The following is a 19,725-nucleotide window of genomic DNA, read 5'->3' as shown; positions in this document are numbered from 1 at the left end:
TAGCTTGCCATGCTAGCTCGCGTAAACGTAATCGACAACATTCCTCGTCGGATCATTCGGCCACTTGATTAACAGCTCAGACTCGAAAGCGGAGCTTTCGTCTCATTCGGCGCCGTGCGCGATGTCTATACAGTTCGAGGAGCCGGCGTTGACTGCGGGTTACGATATCGTAGGCTCGTTTCCCAAAAGTTTCGGTTACGGGCTGGAGGAAGGCGACATGGTGGAGAGCGGCGTGTCAGCTGACAAGCCCAGGATCCTGCTGATGGGGCGGAGGCGCAGCGGAAAGTCGTCCATTCAGAAGGTTCACTTACTCGACATTTTTGATTTTATCCTAAAAAAAAAAACTAACAAAAAAAAACTATTATTACTGGTTAAATGTAGGACATGATGCACCGTACAATTTTACAGCTTCATTTTGTCATGTATGAGGGACATGCATGTACTCTACACAGGTTTTGGAAATGATATTAACAAGGGCTATGTGTTTCAAAGTGTATTTATTAAACAGATTTCTTTTTTCCACATTATTATTGTAACATTTTATAAGCAAATGGATGGATATTATTACGTATTTCGTATTATCACACATGCAAAAATGTGTTTCAAAGTGTACTTGTGACACATATCGTTTTACATTATTTATATACATATTTTATTATAGAGATGCAACAATTAATGATTGAATTAATGGACAAATCGTTTAGAGACCTTGTTTAACTTAAAATTGTCCAAAGCCTTAGAATTTCTGTAGTCCTCCATGAAAGCGAACTGATTATCTTTGTTTCTCATCCCCAAAAAAAAGACATTTACAAACATCTGCTTTTACTTTGGAACACAATGATCAACATTTTTGCCCGTTTTCTGACATGACGCAGACCAAACCAGTAACTGAATGATAATGATGTTTTTATATTTTCTTCACCGTCAATTTGAAATGTCCTATTTTTTTTAACAAATGGATGGAATTGTAAAAACGTTTTTTAAATTAATATAATTTTACATTAATTTTTATCATTATATACACGTGTGTATGTTTAAAAATGTATTGATTAGTGTAGAACAATGTATATGGTCTCTCTATTTAGTCTTTCTGTCTTGTGTATGTACAAATATATGTATAAACTATAAATATGTAAACCATGTAACAATTATACTGTGGTGTAGTTTTGCAAAGTGCTTTATATTCTAATGTAAGTGTACGGAACGCAAAGCACATTTTCAGCTGCGTGAGGGGTAACCTTTGACTGAAGTGATCAGTCAATAACGTTTGCCGTTTTTTTTTTTTTTTCTCTCAGGTTGTTTTTCACAAAATGTCACCCAATGAGACTCTGTTTCTGGAGAGCACCAACAAAATCTACAAGGATGACATCTCCAGCAGCTCCTTCATCAACTTCCAGATCTGGGACTTCCCTGGCCAAGTGGACTTCTGCGACCCGACATTCGACAGCGAGATGATCTTCAACGGAACAGGCGCTTTAATCTTTGTCATTGACGCCCAGGTGGGATGAGATTAAATCTTGAGTAATGAGGCCTAAATGAAACGTCTTTCCCTGTGTATCCCGTTCCCAGGATGATTACATGGAGGCTCTTGAAAAGTTGCAGGTGACTGTGTCAAGAGCGTACAAAGTAAATCCTGATATCAACTTTGAGGTTTTCATCCATAAAGTTGATGGTCTCTCTGACGACCACAAAATAGAAACACAAAGAGACATTCATCAGAGGGCCAACGATGACCTAGCAGACGCTAGCCTGGAGAAAGTTCACCTCAGGTAAGTGACTGATGATGAGACGGCGCTGCTTTCGGTCAAAACTCATTCCTGGCTTGGGACGGGGAATTCCTTTTTAAGAACCAGGTCTAAGTAGTTTGATTCCTAGAGATTGTTTATTTGCTTGTCTGACGCTCACCTTTCTCGGTTTTGCCTCTGCGGAGCCCCCCCCCCCCCCCCTCTCTGGGGGTGGCAGTTTCTAAAAAGTGTCTCTCTTTAGTTGTGCAAAAAGTATTTTGCAAAACTATGTCAAATATGCTCTTTTTTTTAACGCAACAATTGTTTATGTCCGAATTAATTTTTAGCCAGCGTGTCATATATTGGGAAACGTTTCCAGCAAAATAACATCTAACCCTGGTGCAGTAAGAGCGAGCCTGGCAGGTACGCAAAAACTGCATTACATATTTGGTCTCTTGACATACTTTGAGAAGTAAGTCACTTACGTTTTTCCTAAAGATAAATTACAGATTACATGACATGCAGTTGTAAAAGGTCAATTATATATATTAAAAAAATGTCTTTGTTGACATGACCGAAGTGTCAAGTTAAAGAAGTTAACCACCTATAACCTATCTTCAAATTAAAAATAAAAATGTACGGTTACTGTGCGTGCTTGGGAAGTGAGTGTCGCACATTGAGAATTAACGTTTAGTGGTGTACATTCTGTGTCAAATCCTTTATCTCTGGGCTTCCTCCAGATGTGATCCAGATTGCACATTTTGCAGAAATATACATTTAAGACAGAAAGTTTGCTCACATTTTCAGACACATACCTGTATAACTTTGTCAGATCTTTGCTCCTCGATTGTCGCTACTCCATGGAACTTAGTCTGATGTCTCGTTCATGACTTAATTTCACACACGAAGAAAGAAAAAAAAAAAAAAAAAAGAGTTTGGGATCATTGAATATTGTTTTCCACTTTGTAAAAGATGATTCACCACTACCTTTCTATGGGACAATGTCTTTAAAAGCGCTGAAGCAAATTTCACTACTATGTTAATTGTATTCACAAGGGGGTACCGATGAAGTCACCAAGACTCTCTATCAAGAGATCCCTAATTATCACGTAGCTAAAATTCTTATCCAGTATAGGCAGCCTTGTTTGGTGTCCTAAATGTCATCTTGTTCCCTCCCTAGCTTCTATTTGACCAGCATCTACGACCACTCCATATTCGAGGCCTTCAGCAAAGTTGTCCAGAAGCTGATCCCCCAGTTGCCTACTTTGGAGAACCTCCTGAACATCTTCATATCTGTATGCTGCTTTATTTTCATCTTGTTGGTCTTGTGTTAAAAAAAAACCAAAACAAAAAACCGCCAAAGGATATCCTCTCTTGAACCCGTGATTCTTGTGTTGGCAGCATTCTGGGATCGAGAAGGCCTTCCTGTTCGACGTGGTCAGCAAGATTTACGTGGCCACGGACAGCTCTCCTGTGGACATGCAGTCCTACGAGCTCTGCTGCGACATGATCGATGTCGTCATTGACGTCTCCTGCATTTACGGGTGAGCTGTTATAAATTCGACAAGACCTTTATTGTCTCGATGCATTGCAAGTTTATTCTCCCTCGGCAGTCTGCTGGATGATGGCAGCGGCTGTGCCTATGACAAGGAGTCCTTGGCCATTATCAAGCTTAACAACACCACCGTGCTTTATTTGAAAGAGGTCACGAAGTTTTTGGCTCTTGTTTGCATCCTCAGAGAGGAGAGTTTCGAGAGGAAAGGTGAGGTTTTTCTTGTTGTTGTTTTTAGCTCAAGTTTCACACTGAAGCCTTAAACTTTCAGCTGTTACCATGTACTGCTAACATTGGTGCAGGTGCTGTATTGCAATGGCAGTAATGATCATTTGTGATTGATTTGATTAATATGATGTAACATACTGAAAGGGTGTTCCTAATGGTTTGGTATTTAGTTTTATGAAGGGGTCAAATTCTAAATTAAAAATATATCATTGAAATGCAACCACAGTAATAAAGTGAGCGTCGATACCTTTGTACGTAAAATCCCAATTTATGATGCAGATCTTGTATTGTTGCTCAGTAGCTTGTGAAAGTGTACCTAATCTTGTGAGTTTACCGTATAATTGATTATGTCAGAACAACATTTTCCTACCAGTGTTTGTGTGTCACGTGAATTGCTTTCCCACCTTTTCACGCAAATTACGAGCCGTAAACTCTTTCTCCACAGGTTTAATAGAGTACAATTTCCACTGTTTCCGAAAAGCCATCTATGAGGTGTTTGAAGTCGCTGCCTCCACCCAAAGTGCTGTCCTGAAGAGTTCCAACTCGTCGAGCAGCAGCCTAAAATATGCTGCACTGAATGGGAACGGCGTCTAAACGTAATCGCAAAATGCTATGACCCCCCCCCCGGCTTGTCGCCTTGTTTAGTGTCGCTGACAGGTTTGTCAAAATTCCGCGGGATGCGTACATGGCGTATTTAGTCTCCCAAATTGTGCGTAATCCTTGCTGTGAAGATGCTGTCAGCTTTGTGTACTTACTCAGCCAGTTAGTTGTGCAGCCCAACACATTTGGGGCACAGCTGAGGTTTCTTTCGATCACACTCATCTTTGTCTCTGCTCGTCTCTCTTTGAAATGTTTAACCATAATGGGCCTCACACACCCTGTGCAGTTCCCTAATATTACAGGGGCTTTACATTTAAGTTTCCTAAGGCCCAAAAATGCAATTCCAAAGGCCGTGATGATTTATTTTTTACTGTACATATTTTCTATTAATAAAATGTTTCTATTTTGATGATTGAAGCTCATCTGCTGAATTCACTTTCCATTTTATTTTATTGTTGTGTCTTTATTATTAGTAAGCATGATAAAATAATGTCATGGCAGTGGTCCTTGCAAAAATAATTTGAAACCAAAATCGTACATATATTAAATGATGTAAAAATTGTTTGATAATTTTCTGAGACCATTGCCTCAAATTCTCCAGGCAACTTTGCAACTTGCATGTTAAAATGCTTACTTTCTTACTAATGAGGGTAAGAAGCTTAAAATGAAATGTTTTATAAATATGCAATATACAAACCCCAATTTCAATGACATTTGGACATTTTATAAAATGTAAATAAAAACAATACAATGATTTGCAAATCCTTTTCAACCTGTATTCAATTGAATACAAAGACAAGATTTAATGATCAAACTGATAAACTTGTTTAATTTTTTTGCAAATATTTACTCATTTTGAATTTGATGCCTGCAGCCTGTTTCAAAACAGCTGGGACACGGCCGTACATACACATACCTCTGTCAGCGGAATTGGGGTTTGTACATACAGTATACACTGTACTGTTTACACAAATACATGATCAACAAATGAAAAGAACTTTTAATATAGAAATTAAGCAGGAATTTGGAGAAAAAAAATTCCCAAGTTTTTGATTCATCTACATAATGTAGGAGTACTAAAATATATGAACTTTTCTACCATATTGTAATTTATTGAGACGTACCTATTATATATGAACGTATCTGTACTCTTTAGATAATGTTAAGTCAATTGCTGGTTGGGCCAGAAGGTGGCAGCATAGTTCAACGTGTACACCTGAACGCCCAAGTTTGTTTGCAGCAGTCCACCTGTTGTCCTTGTAAAGAAATCCCAAGATGCCTTGTGCGACTCCACGTGCTCATTTAATGAACGAGAAAGAATAATCGGCTCCATCCATTAACAAACATAAGCCCACAATCGTGTATCTTTTAAAAACAAATAGAAAATAGTGGAGCAAATTTAAAATAAAGAAAAAGCTTCAACCGATATGACTGTAAGCAGAGGGATTTAAGCTTGGGTAATTATTATGGAATGCTACCACAACTCCCATTTGGTATGATTATAGTAAACAAGCACTTAAGTGGCAGTTGGGTGGGAGCCAGCTGCTTTTCACAAGCCTTTACTCTCTGTACGTCTAATTATCTAAATACACACTGCCACAGATAGACTGCCTTCTAGTAGTGGGAACTTCCGTCAAAGTGGCCCCCCCCCAAAAAAAGAGTGCAAGAAGTCGCCAAGAGGGAGGAAAGGGGCGGGCTTTGAGCAAAATGCTTTGCGTTTTCACGCATCAGATGCGCCCGTTTCAAGTCAGTGTGCAAAACCTGCGCCAGTGAGCCCACACGCAGGATCGTCGTTATTTGGCATTTTTGCAACGCGTGGACAAAGTGGAGAAGATCCGGGCTGAGAGACGATCTGCACCCTTCTGATGCGCACAGAAAGGTAAGTCCAACACATTTACTCATTTATTTATTGATCATACTTAAGAAACATTTGTGTGGCCACACGCTTACATTGTATTAACAGCTTGTATGAATTCTTAAACACTCACGCTGACCAGGACACTCTGGTAAAAGACTTGATTTATTTTTTAATCTCAATGAGGTTTTCCTGGCAAAATAAAGCTTACATGAAAAAAACAAAAAAGAAAAATTATTCAATTACAGGTCACTCCTTAAAATGAATGAATATCAATTTTCCCAATTTAAATTCTAATAAACTGACTGGAATTCTAAATCTTTACATAACTTGTTTTTAAACTGGTAAAGAGGTATTGTATATTACATACCTAAAGGTTACAGTGTAAGTGAGTGAGTAGGGGGCATTTGGGTGTTTTTTTTTTAAACACCATTATTCCTAATTGTGTGTTCAATACTTTTTTCTTTTTTCTCTTTCCAAAATCTCTATAATCCATTTGCAGCAAATATATAAAAGCCAATATTTCCCCCCCAGTGTATTTATAAGTAAAATATGTAACTCTTCCAATCCAGGATGTACCCGAGAGGATGTTCTTTCTTTAGAATACAGAAATGCTCTGAGGGGGTTGAAGGGCTAAATGTGTGAAAATGTACGACAAATAAGTGCTTTTTTTTTCTTCCTATAAGATTAAAGAGAATCTTGATGGGGAGACTCAAGAGGAAATAATCTTCTGCTTTATCTTGCTCACTTTCACAAGATAAACGTCATTTATTTCTCTATTTTGAAACTGGCCTGCTACATGTTTAGCGCTCATTCATACTTGTGAGTTAAAGTGATGTCATGTCTCTTACACGAGATGCCCCCTCCCCTTCCCTTAAGAAAACCCCCCATCGAGCTCATAATTTCCATCAGCAGCACGCCAGCATCTTGTTGCTGTGCCATTTGGGTGAAACTCCTGCAGACAATCCAAATCTCTCTCTGAAGAGTTTTTTGTTTTTTTGGGGGGGAGGGGGTTGCATGCGGTGCGTGGGGCTTTTGTTATTTGTTTCACACAGTTTCTCTTTACATAAAGCAGAGGATGGAAGAGAAGAAAAAGGTTTTTTTTTCCCCCTCTCGCTTCTCAGAACCGCACAATTTTGCCACGTTTTGACCACAGTCACATTCCTCTGAAATTCTTACATTGTGCGAAAGTTGAGACTGTGCACATGCATATTCAGTGGAGAGGAGCCATCACTATCCTGTCCAGGTCATAGGAGCAGTTTTAATGCTAATAGAGTATTTCTTTTCTTGCTGACGGTGAATTATGAAATATGGCAGCAACAGATTTGCTCAGTGTAGCAAGTGGAAACAGGCATGAAAATGGAGGCTGGCATCATTCACTTCACAGAGTATTACTCACTTGTCAGTCACTTTACGATATTTCCCATAGGAAAGAATGAGAATTCAATCGATCGGTTTTCAAGTCAAACTGTTATGACTCGCTATCATAAATCCTTTCTTCTCTGTACAGGCATTGGCTGAAGTGGCCTTTTTAAACATTTGTAGCTCTCTTACAAGTGTAAATATTAAACTAGAAACAACAAAACCCTCAAATTTAACTTTGACAACAAGTCACGACCCAGACAAAACTACTGTGACATTAAACCTGTACTCTTTTTGTGTGAGTACATTCGTCTCCTTCGTTCCTCCCTTCTAAAGTTCTCTAAAAGCACCTTGCAAGTTGTATCATAGTAAGCCAAAAAGGCCAATAAAAAGCAAATCACACATACTAAATCCTGAGCTTATGAGATATCTTACTTGTACAACTTTGGAGGCATAATTGTCAGGAAAATTACAAATTGGACGTTTAGGATCTTGGGATTTTCGGCTGTAGGTAATTGTTGGCCGTTAGGGAAAATCCTTTTTATTGCCCTCGATTTTGCTAGATGTAGATTACAGGAACGAGACAGGTGACCTCATAGCTCAAGTTCGAGTGATTAAAGGTATAAATGCTCTCCTTCAACTCTCTGGAACAAAATGAACAAATAATTGTACTCCCCAAACTGTAAAAAACATATTCGTAATGCATCTTACATAACCTCCCTCTTGTGCAGGTTTGACGTTTTGCCTTTTGCCATAACCATTTATAGACGAAAGACCTCCTGACTCAGAAGGCTCTGCAACGCAAAACTGAGCTCCAGATGAAAGACAAACGAATCAAGCAGCCAACTGTTATGCCAGGCAACGTCATCCTGAAAACAAACACTTGTTACAACTAACACCCAAAACTTAAAGTAGGCACCCACCACACTGTCAGAGGACAGTAGATGGGAAACGTGTTAATTTTTATTTGTCTTCAGTCAGCATTTCAATTTGTAATGTTTGCATAATTCCACATAAAACGAGCAGATGATGACTTCTGAATGATTCACCAGAACATCCCTTCACGCTTACCATTTCGCCATCACTTCATTAGGTACACAATCTTAATGAGATCTTTGTAAAAGCACCTACTGTATTGGATCTGATTAGTGTACCTAATGTTGTGACCTGTGAGTGTTGGCTCGGTAATCTTCAGGGATTCCTATATAACCAAATATCTTCTCACTTTTTATGACAGATTATTAATATCCAGTCACAAAGATTCACAACTCATGCCACTGCTATGACTTTCAACACTATCTGTTAAATTACAATTGCGTTTGTTTACTGGTCGTACCTTGATGTTGTTTTTTTGTGCGCATGCGAAAGTGCCGTCGAGCGGCCGGAAACAACACCGCATTGAACGACTTTGTACTGGGGATGAAAGGTGGCGCAGTCATCTGACGGCTGTAACAGCGCAGCTTTGTTGCTCTGTTTTTACTGTTAACGCTATGCAAAGCCGAGGGTGCCACTTTTCCTCCAGAGCTGCAGGCAGGGTTCCTCTCCGGGTCGCCAGCATTGTGTGCGCTCCTCCATCCATATTCTCTTTCACCCCCCCCCACCCCCCCCCCAAAGTCAAGGGTGTGGAAGTCGGGAGCCAAACAATACTTGAACTGTGCTGAGCAGGAGAAAGCCGTTAAAACCCCCCAAATCTATTCCAGTGGGAATAAACAGTTTAAAGATTGGGAGGTAATTATAAACCCACTTTGTCACTGACTGTACTGCGCTGGGTCATTTGGCGGGTGTTACATTCAAAAAAGAAAGCGCTGATTGTTACCTTAGAAAAGAAAACAGCTCTGTGTTTCTGTCCACGTTTTGTTCTCGTACCATTCTTCCAAGCATATCATAATAATGTGCAGCCAAGTTGGAAAATGTTCTGAGATGTGCTGCTGATATTTTCCACGAAAAGAACTGTACAACAATAATGTGGTCATAAACCAGCACCATGCAGATGCAAATAATTACAACTGAATATAAAATGCACCATTTACACCCAAATGGGTACTAATTTAAGTTTTGTATCAACATTGAGGGTTAAGGATCTTTCTGGAGGTCACTGGTGGTGTAGTGGTTCATTCGCCTGACAGAAAGTGAGTGTGAATGGTTGTCTGTCTCTATGTGTGCCCTGTGATCACCTGGCAACCAGTCCAGGGTTTATGTAGTCTGCCTTTTGCCTTTTGCCCTGAGCTAGCTAGGCCAGGCTCCAGCTCCCCTACGACCCAGAACCGGATAAGCGGTTATAGAAAATGGATGTTGAATGGAAGTCTTTTATCAAGATTTTGCATGCTCCTACTACCTGACAAACTAACCAACAAAGTGACTTGCCACTTTATGATGCGAGAGAGCAGTTTTCATCATGGAAGAATTGTCTGAATTCCTCCAATGGGAAACTAAACAGCCGCCCCAGCAGAGCTCGTGGAGTTCCTGGCTGCGCTCGTAACAAACCTGTCACCGTGCTGTCGAGTGAAACGACAGCGGCAAGCCATGAAGGGACGTTAGGCAGGATTCTCAGTGGCTGGTCCTGGGAGATTGTTGCCATTTGGCTCTTGCTACAAAGCACTAGGAGCCAAACAGACTCTTAATGTTAAATCTCACAGTGCATCAAGGTGAAGTGCAAGGCTTAAATAGTCACGGCAGGCATCTAAGAGAGAGATGGATGACAAGTATTTGTCCGGGAGACCTGAGAAGTACACACTTCTGTTTCTAGAACAAGAAGTCACGCCTCTATATATAGAAGGGGTGTGCCAATTCCAGCCATGTTTGTGTCAGTCATGCAACAAACTTCTTGGAAAGTGATTCATCAATCTGGCATGAATAGAAAGAAAAAAGAACAGACACATTTAGGACCAAAAAGACTTCCGTATTGGAATTGGGGGTTGATTTCTGAAGGTTGGTTTGTCAGAATTCTGTCAATTGTGTGGAAGTGATTGTTGATTCGTCATGAAGCAATTCTGAAGCCAAATGGTGTGCACTACTTAGCTGGGGCAAGTCTCAGCTCGTTTGCTGGCAAAAGGACTTCAGCTAAGGGAAGTTGAGACAAATCACTATGGCGACTCCTCCGAGCGGCACAGATTGGCTCAACGTAACAATGGTATCACAGCAAACGTTCAGAACATTCATAGAGATTCGACCATCCCTTTGTTCTATCTTCCCATCCACATTCAACCTATGAGCATCATGCTAATACCACATCATTGACTCACAAAAGGAGTATGTGACATCATAGAAAGGGGTTGGTATATAGGCAAAATGAAAAATATACCTCATTCGCATCAATCTCATAAGAACTGTTTGGGATGCACAACGGGGGGAAAAATGAAAGACAACAGCTGCAGCCCACGCAATATGTTTGCATCTGTTGTGGCTTAGGACACGAAACATGATGGGGGAGGGGCGGAGGGGGGGAAAGACTGTCAGGAAGGAAAGCCATTGTTATGTTGTGGCATCGATCCCAGCCAAGCATCTATGTGAATACAAAATGGACATTTTTAGACATTTTCAGAGGGAAGTCGGACTGGTTTTCTCCCCCACAAAGCTGCGTGACACAAAACAGACATAGGATGGGATGTTTTGACTTGACTAGTTGGGTTTTCCTAAGAATGTTTTTTTGACCCAGCAAGAGGAAGAAGTATTGTTGTTATTAGCAGGGAGGAACGTCTTAACTCCCAGTGCTAACATGCCAAAAGGTTAAGGAAGTGTCTTCTCGACTGATCCAGCCTGATTCCAGCATCTTCTGAAGACAGGCCCAAGATGAAACTGTGTTTATGTTTTTGTGTGTGTTTATCCAAAATAGTTGCATCATTGCTTACTGGATTTGATGGCTGTGCAAACATGCGGAATGTAAACTCGATGTAAAAGATGAGTTCTTTCCACAGCAGAAAGGTCAGCATTCTGGAGCAGGAAACGTTTTCATGAATGATCATAATTTCTGACAGCCCTCATAACAAACCACAAAATGTATTTATAGAAAAATACAAGAGGCCTTTGGTAGTTCGTGCGCTCTGGGTCACGTCATTGTTTCGACGCAAGTCCTGCACTGAGGCAATAAGGGGTGTCTCGGTTCATTCCTTGTTCCCCGAGGGACATTTCAGAGCCTTTTGGTTTTTCAGCTGCTCTTTGTTGAGGCCACCTCCTCTTTTATGTTGTTACAGAAAGACGACCAAGCCCAAATTAGGGTAAAATATAGACGTCAAATCGCTGCGTATTTGTAACATTTTGGAGAAAAGTGAAAGAAGATTTAAAAAAAAAACGGTGGCAGGTGTCCGAATACAGTAACTGATGTAACACTGTCTATTACACAAACATATGAATTCATTTAAAATGACTCCCTAAACCATCAGTAATTGGCTGATTGAGAGCCAATAAAAGCCCCAACTATTAAAGTCGTGAATAGAGCAGAGACCGCTCAATGAGGTCAAAAGTCAGCCGGCGGGTGGATAAACTATTGCTCCAGTGGAGGGGTGTCAAACTTTTTTTTGGCGCGGGCCATATCGTCGTTATTGGTTCCCTGCCGAGGGCCGTTATGACTGTGACTGTAACCATATACTGTAAATGTATAAAACAAATTGATGGATCACTAGTTTTGAAGTCAGAAGCTAATGAAAACTGTTCAACTATTATTCAGTTGAGTCTAAAAGGGAAACTGGTAACGAAAAAAAATGCTTCCAATTGTCAACATGATTAAAGGTGAAAAGAATTAGCAATTTTGGTATTTTATCAAGAACCATGATTTGATTTCGCGGGCCACATTAAATGATGCGGCCGGCTGGATTTGGCCCCCGGGCCTTGAGGTTGACCCCTGTGCTATAGTATAGCCTACATATAGCAGCGCAAGCAGATGTTAAACCAACATTCGCGATGTTAGCGATTGAGGCTAAAAGGCTGCTGCCTGGCTAACGGGGGCTAACAATGCTAATATCTATCTACAAACTATTAGACTTTCAGAACATAATGCATTAACGCTATTAACATGTGAAACTACTTTGGAATTAAAAAAAAAATATATATATATGTTGGCTGCATTTGGTATTACTCTTTAAACATAGCCTAACAACAACATGTCCTAAATAATTTTAAAACATAGAGAACAGTGTTTCATTTCAGCTTCTGATAATGAATATTGTTTGGTTGCTGTGTGTCAATGCCAAGACGCCCCAGGAGGTTTTCACAAGAATGAGAGGGAGGGAGGCGGACTCACTAGTGATAGGTTAGGTAATGGACCAAAGTACTGATTCACAGGGAATCAGCCCATTCGGAATTCCTTTATGGCTTACCATACGTGCTTTAGTGGGTTGGGTGTGATATTGAACAATATTTAACCATAAATGCGTCCTGTGTTAAACTTTAATTTCACTGAGAAATGTTGCTTCTACAGTATCTCTCTCAGTCTTTGTTGATAAATTCACATCCACGTATCTGAAAACTTCAGCTGTTTCCCTTCCCTTCCCTTCCTTTGCTTTGCTTTCCTTCTGTCTCTCAGTGTTTGACCAACTCCCTCGTCCTCCTTTTGCTTTTTGTTGCCGACCGTGTTTGCTAAACTGTGAATTCTTTGTTCGCAGGAGGTCAGCTTGACATCATGAGCGATCGGTTCGACTGCAAGAACTGCTGCGAGTCCCTGTATGGACGCAAGTACATCCAGGTGGACGACAACCCCCACTGCGTCCCGTGCTATGACCGCTTGTATGCCAATACCTGCCAGGAATGTAAAGAAATAATCGCTCACAATGCTAAAGTAAGCCTACTTTTTATATTGTCAACGCTGTTCGTGTCTTACCGGGATTATGCAAAAACATACAGTGGTGTCTCGATTTAACGGACTAATACGGGGAGAGGTCGTACGTTCAAGCCGATTGTCTGTTAAATTGAAGCACCTTTTTTTTTCGTGGCCTAAAAACACCCAGTACAGTGCAAAATTCTTGTAAATACAAGTGTACACTTTACATGTTCCTTCCAACTGCTTGCCAGCAAGTCTTTTTGGTTCCATATAAAAAGAAACCTCTAGTCTTGAAGAAAACACCCACAGATGTCACGAAGGCCACGAGTATCCTGTGAATCATGAGCTCCCTGTGAGGGGAGCAACAGTAAATGTCGCCGCTGCTTACTTTGGCCCTCTAGACTGCTCACAAGACGTAGCAGCGACCATCCCTCATCCCTCTCTCTCCTTCGCCTATAGTTGTTTTTGTGAAAGCCCACGCCTGGAAAACACGTTTTTTTTTTGCCCGCTGTTCAATGGGGCCATTTATCACAAGGCCAATATGAACTGCTGTTGAACTGGAGCACGAGCAGCTCTTCAAGAAGAAAACAGAGAAACATCCATCCATTTTCTTTACCGCTTGTCTTCATTTGGGTTGTGGTGTATCCCAGCTGACTTTGGGAAAGAGGCAGGATTCATCCTGGACTGGTCAACAGTTAATCACACGGCACATACAGGGGAATAGCCATTCACACCTATAGGCAATTTAGAGCCACCTAATTCACCTAATAAGCATGCTTTTGGAATGTGGAAGGAAACCGGTATACCTGGAGAAAACCCACACATGCGCAGGCGGAAAATATAAACTCCACATTGAGATGTTGCAACAGAGATTTGAACAGGGGTCTTCTGCCTGTGAGGCCGATGGGTTAACCACTAGATCACCACAAAGAGGGAAAAAAAAAAAAAAAAAAGAAACCTAATCCCGTGGGTGACAATGATGAGGAAAGAGACAGCACATTATAAGAAGAAAACATACTGTGCTCGTATTAAGTCCCAGTTGAGGGCAGATGGTTTGAGTGCCAGCATCAGTCACTGCAAGTGAGTAATATGTTATGACTGAGGGTGACTTTCATCATGATGATATCATTTACAAAACGGTCTCGTTTGAATCAGTCATATCCTAACCCAACATTACAGGGACACTGAGGTGTGTGTTAACCATTGATTTACTATATGGACGGTGCCATTTTAAGGCTATAGCTGGAATCAATAAAACCTTTTTTGTATTTAATTCATAACCAGTGATCATGCTATAATTTGTTTACAGTTAAAGAAAAGAGCAAACAACAGACAAAGACAGCAAAGTGCACCATGCACAAGAAAGGCTGATTCGTCACATGCTGCTTCACCAAATCTGAACACAAATACATTATTATCTGATCACGTCTGTTTTAGTAAATTTCCATTACAGCATTTCAATTTAGTGATTTTATATATGTATAAATCGATAGTTGTGAATGTTTTACCACACAAAACTGGTCAGCCTGTCCCTTCCGTCTTCCTCGTCTTCCTCCTCCAGGAGCTCTTCTATAACAGCAGATACTACCACGATCACTGCTTCCGCTGCATGCGCTGCGACCGCTCTCTGGCCGACGAGCCCTTCACCAGTCAGGAAGACGCTCTCGTGTGCAGCGAGTGTTACAGCAATGAATTCTCCTCCAAGTGCGTGGTGTGCGACAAGAAAGTTATGCCTGGTGAGATAGATTTCTTTATTTTGCCTTACTACTCCTCTATCACTGAGCTCACACACCAACCTTGGAACTGAGCCACCTAGTTGCACAAAAAAAAAAAGGTCTCAGAGAATTAGGGGCTAAGTTTTGATTCAAGGGTTGATAGGTTAGATGTGACAAAATGATTGCAGCGGTGGTTTCATGCTGTGGCTGTTGCGGTGGTGTCGGATGACTGGAAAGTTTTCCTATCTTGTGGTATGTGTGAAGAATATTCTAATTTTGTAACTTAAATAAGTGGTTTCTATTCAGCCTGGAATCTCCTTCAAAGCTGCTGACCTTTTAAATGTTAAAAAACTCAGCTTTGGACTGTAATTCAGGTCCCACAAATTGCTAAAGATAATGGCAAGTAAGGGAGATGGAGCAAAGATATTATATTTATTGAGCCAAGACACATACGAGGGTCAGTCAGACAATTTAATTTAACCAACTGATAATTTTATTTTTTCTCAATGTTTCACGGTTTGCAGTTTAAATACTTGTTTGAAGGTTTAGTTTTTTTTTTTAAGTTTAACACTGTACTCTTCCTGCCATTTTGAAAATGATGTCATTTTTGGATGCCCATCAGAAGGAGAGAGCTGTGACTGAACAACCACCAAATATTTTCAGAAGGTTGCAAAATGTGTATGGGGAAGCTGCAATAGCCTACAGCACAGTCAAAGAGTGGGTGTCCAGGATCAAAGGTGAAAAACTGTTTTGAGCGTCTTCCACTGCAAGCAAAGCAGCTCGTGAAGTCGTCAGTTCCTTTGACTGGACAACCATAACCCATCCCTCTTATTCACGTGATTTGGCACCATCAGATTACCTCCTTTTTGGACCTTTAAAAGATGACTTAGGGTTCAGTACTTCTCGGATGACAAACAAGTTAATTAAGCAAGCTGTAAAAAATAAATAAATAATAAAATAAAAAAACTGGTTAAAAGCGCAGCCTACTGAATTTAACGAGGCTGGCATACATGTCCTTGTTCATTGATGGACACTTGGTGTTGATCAGTTGAGTTCTTCAAAGGCTGTTAGCTACTTGAATGTTATGAGAGCACAGCTCCTTGGCTAAATATACTCTTTTCTTCAATACCCATTCATCCAAATACTTGTACAATGTTAAGCTGCAATAATAATGAAATGGGCTAATTTACTGCGGCAGACCCGATGGGCAGCTGGTTGGGAATCACTGCTCGAACATTCTATTGTTAAATGCTTATCAGGAAGTGTAAATTGTTGTCAGACAATCACGGTGGAAATGCAGAGCAGGTTTAACCATCATGTTGAACAATCGCATATTTCAACGCCTCATATGAGCTGCAGGTGATAACAATCATCAGTAACAATCGCAAACATTTCCCACCGTCATCTCTTCTACTCTTTCACACTTTTCTACATCTTTGTTTCTCTCTGCCAGGATCAAAGATATTGGAGTATGACGGCTCCACGTGGCACGAGGACTGTTTTGTGTGCCACGGCTGCGAAAAGCCCATCGGCGGCGAGGCCTTCATCCCGGACAAAAACAATTACTACTGTGTGCCGTGCTATGAGGGCAGGCTCGCTCCTCGGTGCAGCCACTGCAACAAGGTGAACATGGCCTCACATGCAGTGCTTGTAATGATACACTAGCGTCCGCACTATGATGTTACGCATTTTCCTGTAGCTGAAAAGTAACATCATTTGTGGACTCATCCATCCATATTCTACAGCAATTGTTTTTTATTTGGGCCCCAGTTAAGCGGGAGCCTATCCCAGCTGACTTTGGGTGAAAGGCAAGGTACACCTTGGACTGGCCACCAGTCAATCACATATAGACAAACAACCTTTCACACCTGCACAGGGAGAATATGCAAACTCCACTGAGATTTGAACACTGTTCCCCTAACTGTGAGACAGATGTGCTAAACACGATTCCTTTGTGCATTCAATGCAGCCTTTCTCTCCAAAATCACATTTTACTCGAAGAATGGCAACTGACTGGAGCTAAGCGTCTTTAGATTTCAATTTTCATTTTCACAAAACTTCCTCCTTGCTAAATGACAGAATAGATTGCTTGCCGAACATTCCCATGACATATGTGAACCACCTACAAGTTACGTCATCATAATCTATTGCGATCTAGTATAAGAGCTGCAGCGCCAATAACAAACACAATTAAATTAGAAATTGCTGGATAAATGTCACCAAATTGAATAAAAGGAGATGCAGAGAAAAAAAACAAACACACACAACATGACATAATATGTAAATATTAGAGCCTGACCGATTAATCGGCCAGCCAATTTAATTGTCCAATATTAGCAGTTTTCAAATTATATATATATACTATCGATAGATAGATAGATAGATAGATAGATAAATAATGACATTCAAACAAACAAACAAAATCTGCAAAAATCAGCCTATTTTTCTTTGTTGTAATGTTAAACAAATGCTAAAGGACACTTTAGTACTCGTAAATATGCGTGAGTTAGTTGACAATCTCGACTAAAAAAAGATTATGGTTTGGTAGTCTTGTTAGTTTAATGGCACACAAAGTTAGAAAGGTAAACTAAAAGCAACATCTCTGATGTTACATTTTTTTTGAGTGAAATTAATATTAGTCCTTTTTTTTGCGTGGCATCCAATATTTCCCCTTGTGGGGTTACATTGAGCATAATAATAAAGAAAAAAAATCATAAATCACTCTTTTGAACTGGGTCAACGTCAGAAATTCATCAAGTCACTTGATGTATTGAAATGTGTTTTTGTTCTTCGACCTGCAGCCTCTGACTAAAGGAGGGGTGACCTACAGGGACGAGGTGTGGCACAAAGAGTGCTTCCTCTGCACGGGCTGCAAAACACCTCTGGCTGGCCAACCTTTCACCTCGGAGGGGGAGAAACCTTACTGTGTCAAGTGCTTCAGCAGCCTCTATGCCAAAAAATGTGCCGGCTGCAACACGGCCATCACAGGTCAGTAAAGATCTCGCAAATACTCATGCTGATTGCCAGTGATTTTGTTTGTTGACTGAATGTCACATATCCTTTACTTTTGTATTTTGTAGTTATCAATAAAATGAAATAACTGCTAATAACAATCAGCCACTGATAAGAATATGAGAACAGTGTCTTTCCAAACACCCTGTATATTAGCATTGGTAAACATTTACTGTACTGTAGCTCACATGCAAGAGATGAGCCACCCCCGATGAAATCTGAATCATCCATCAAGCTATGCATATGTGTCCCAGGGTTCGGAGATGGCAAATACATTTCTTTCGAGGAGCGACAGTGGCACCAGCCCTGCTTCAAGTGCTCCCGATGCTCCGTGTCATTGGTCGGCTCCGGGTTCTTCCCGGACCGGGACCAGATTCTGTGTACGGACTGCAACAATGACGACTGACTGAGCCACAAAACTTTCAAAACCTCAGCAGTGCACACGAACACTGCCAATGCACCAGTTCACTCCAAGCTTATCCAACTCATGTAGCCACAATGGGGTTATTGTTTTGTATAAAATCAGCAAAAATAATCCTGTTGGACTATGATTTTTTTTTTTTTTCTAATAATTTGCACACCATGTTACATGGATAAAATATACATTAGGTATATGTAAACCTTTAAATTAAATGGTTTAGTCATCTTGAATAACATCTGGTAGTGTGTTCACATGAGAATTTAGTTGCAGTCTTCAAAAAGTAATAGTACAGTGTTCGAGGTGGAGAAAAAGCTTTAAAAAAATAGCATCATCATGTGACATCTAAAGCATAGCATGTCTGTCATAATTGTGATTTTATTTGGCTTGTTTGTTCTTTGTGTGTGTCACGTGAAGCTGGAAATAGTCTAAATATATCATACGTTTTTGTAAAAATGTCAGACTAACTTCTCATGAGAGCATATTGCTGCTAGACAGACCAAATTCATTGTATTGCAATGTTTTCATGCCTCATTGACAAATGTATTGGGCAGCTTTGGAATACAATAATAGTATCTTAGAAGATTTGCATGTTCATATTTTAAAGAGAGTAGATTAGCTATAGAAGCCACGCAGAGGGACACCTTCCTCTTATTTGCAGCAATATAACTTTTTAGGATTTAATATTGTATTTCTATATGCACTAGTCACATTTGTTTGTAAAAAGCCACAACTAACTATGCATCTTTTTATTAAAATAATGTATTTGGAAAGCTGTTGGTTTCAATTGTTCATTGAAAGTGTCATTCTAAAGGAGTTCATGTATTGAACTATATAGTTTAACCTCCATATTTGTCATACAGTTGACTGAGCTCCTCCCACTTTGCGTCCCTAAAATAGCGCTCCCATGCGAACTGACTCTTACAATTACCTCAGTGAAGCGTATAAATATTTACAGTTCAGCACCCCTGTTCCAATCGTGTTTTTATAATCATGATGTCATGATGTCAATGTACCATGATCATGTGTAAGAAAAGATTATTTGCAAAGAGTAAAAGCCATCCAAATGATTAAAAAAAAAGGTTTCAAGTGGTGTAAATGTGAACACATGACCTCCCCTTAGGTCTGTGTTATTTCTTCATTATCTCAAATGTGTGGTTGTCATGTGGTGACATGAACATCCTGCCACTTCCTGCTTGATCACCATTTATGACATTCACTGCAACAAGCCCCGTCGGCGTGACACTTGCGCTCGAGCCCTTATCGAGTCCAGATGAAAAATAAATAATAGAAGCACCATAAAGTACTGTGTTTTGTCGGACTGGTTTCCCAGGCCTCGTCCTGGAATATATTTGACCTTGTTTGAGGCAGTGAAGGAGAACAGGACTTGTTTGCTCCCAAGAGGAAGAGGAGGAGGAGGAGGAGGAAGAAGAACATGGTGGAAGCCCCACGGCAAATATTCACAGTGTCGTGTCATCCTGCTCGGCCTCTGTGGACTCCGACTCAA

At 40.4% G+C, this 19,725-nt stretch overlaps 2 protein-coding genes across 2 annotated transcripts; both read left to right on the top strand.

Moving 5' to 3' along the window:
* Nucleotides 1-119: 119 nt before the first annotated feature.
* LOC133471462 (ras-related GTP-binding protein C-like) lies at nucleotides 120-4,526 on the top strand. Its single transcript, XM_061761023.1, has 7 exons — nucleotides 120-301; nucleotides 1,296-1,499; nucleotides 1,570-1,769; nucleotides 2,905-3,019; nucleotides 3,126-3,268; nucleotides 3,338-3,486; nucleotides 3,950-4,526. Exons 1-7 carry the CDS (start codon nucleotides 122-124, stop codon nucleotides 4,096-4,098), a joined length of 1,140 nt encoding a protein of 379 aa, XP_061617007.1. The 5' UTR covers nucleotides 120-121; the 3' UTR covers nucleotides 4,099-4,526.
* A 1,197-nt stretch (nucleotides 4,527-5,723) lies between these two features.
* Nucleotides 5,724-18,991, top strand: LOC133471160 (four and a half LIM domains protein 3-like). Its single transcript, XM_061760442.1, has 6 exons — nucleotides 5,724-5,983; nucleotides 12,919-13,091; nucleotides 14,635-14,809; nucleotides 16,242-16,411; nucleotides 17,590-17,776; nucleotides 18,055-18,991. The coding sequence occupies exons 2-6, from the start codon at nucleotides 12,936-12,938 to the stop codon at nucleotides 18,204-18,206; spliced, it is 840 nt and encodes a 279-aa protein (XP_061616426.1). The 5' UTR covers nucleotides 5,724-5,983; nucleotides 12,919-12,935; the 3' UTR covers nucleotides 18,207-18,991.
* Nucleotides 18,992-19,725: the final 734 nt, after the last annotated feature.

Source organism: Phyllopteryx taeniolatus, chromosome 21 (genome assembly GCF_024500385.1).
Source record: "Phyllopteryx taeniolatus isolate TA_2022b chromosome 21, UOR_Ptae_1.2, whole genome shotgun sequence".
Lineage (NCBI taxonomy): Eukaryota > Metazoa > Chordata > Actinopteri > Syngnathiformes > Syngnathidae > Phyllopteryx > Phyllopteryx taeniolatus.
The sequence above is the reverse complement of the archived record's forward strand: the minus strand, read 5'-3'. Positions and strand labels throughout refer to the sequence as shown.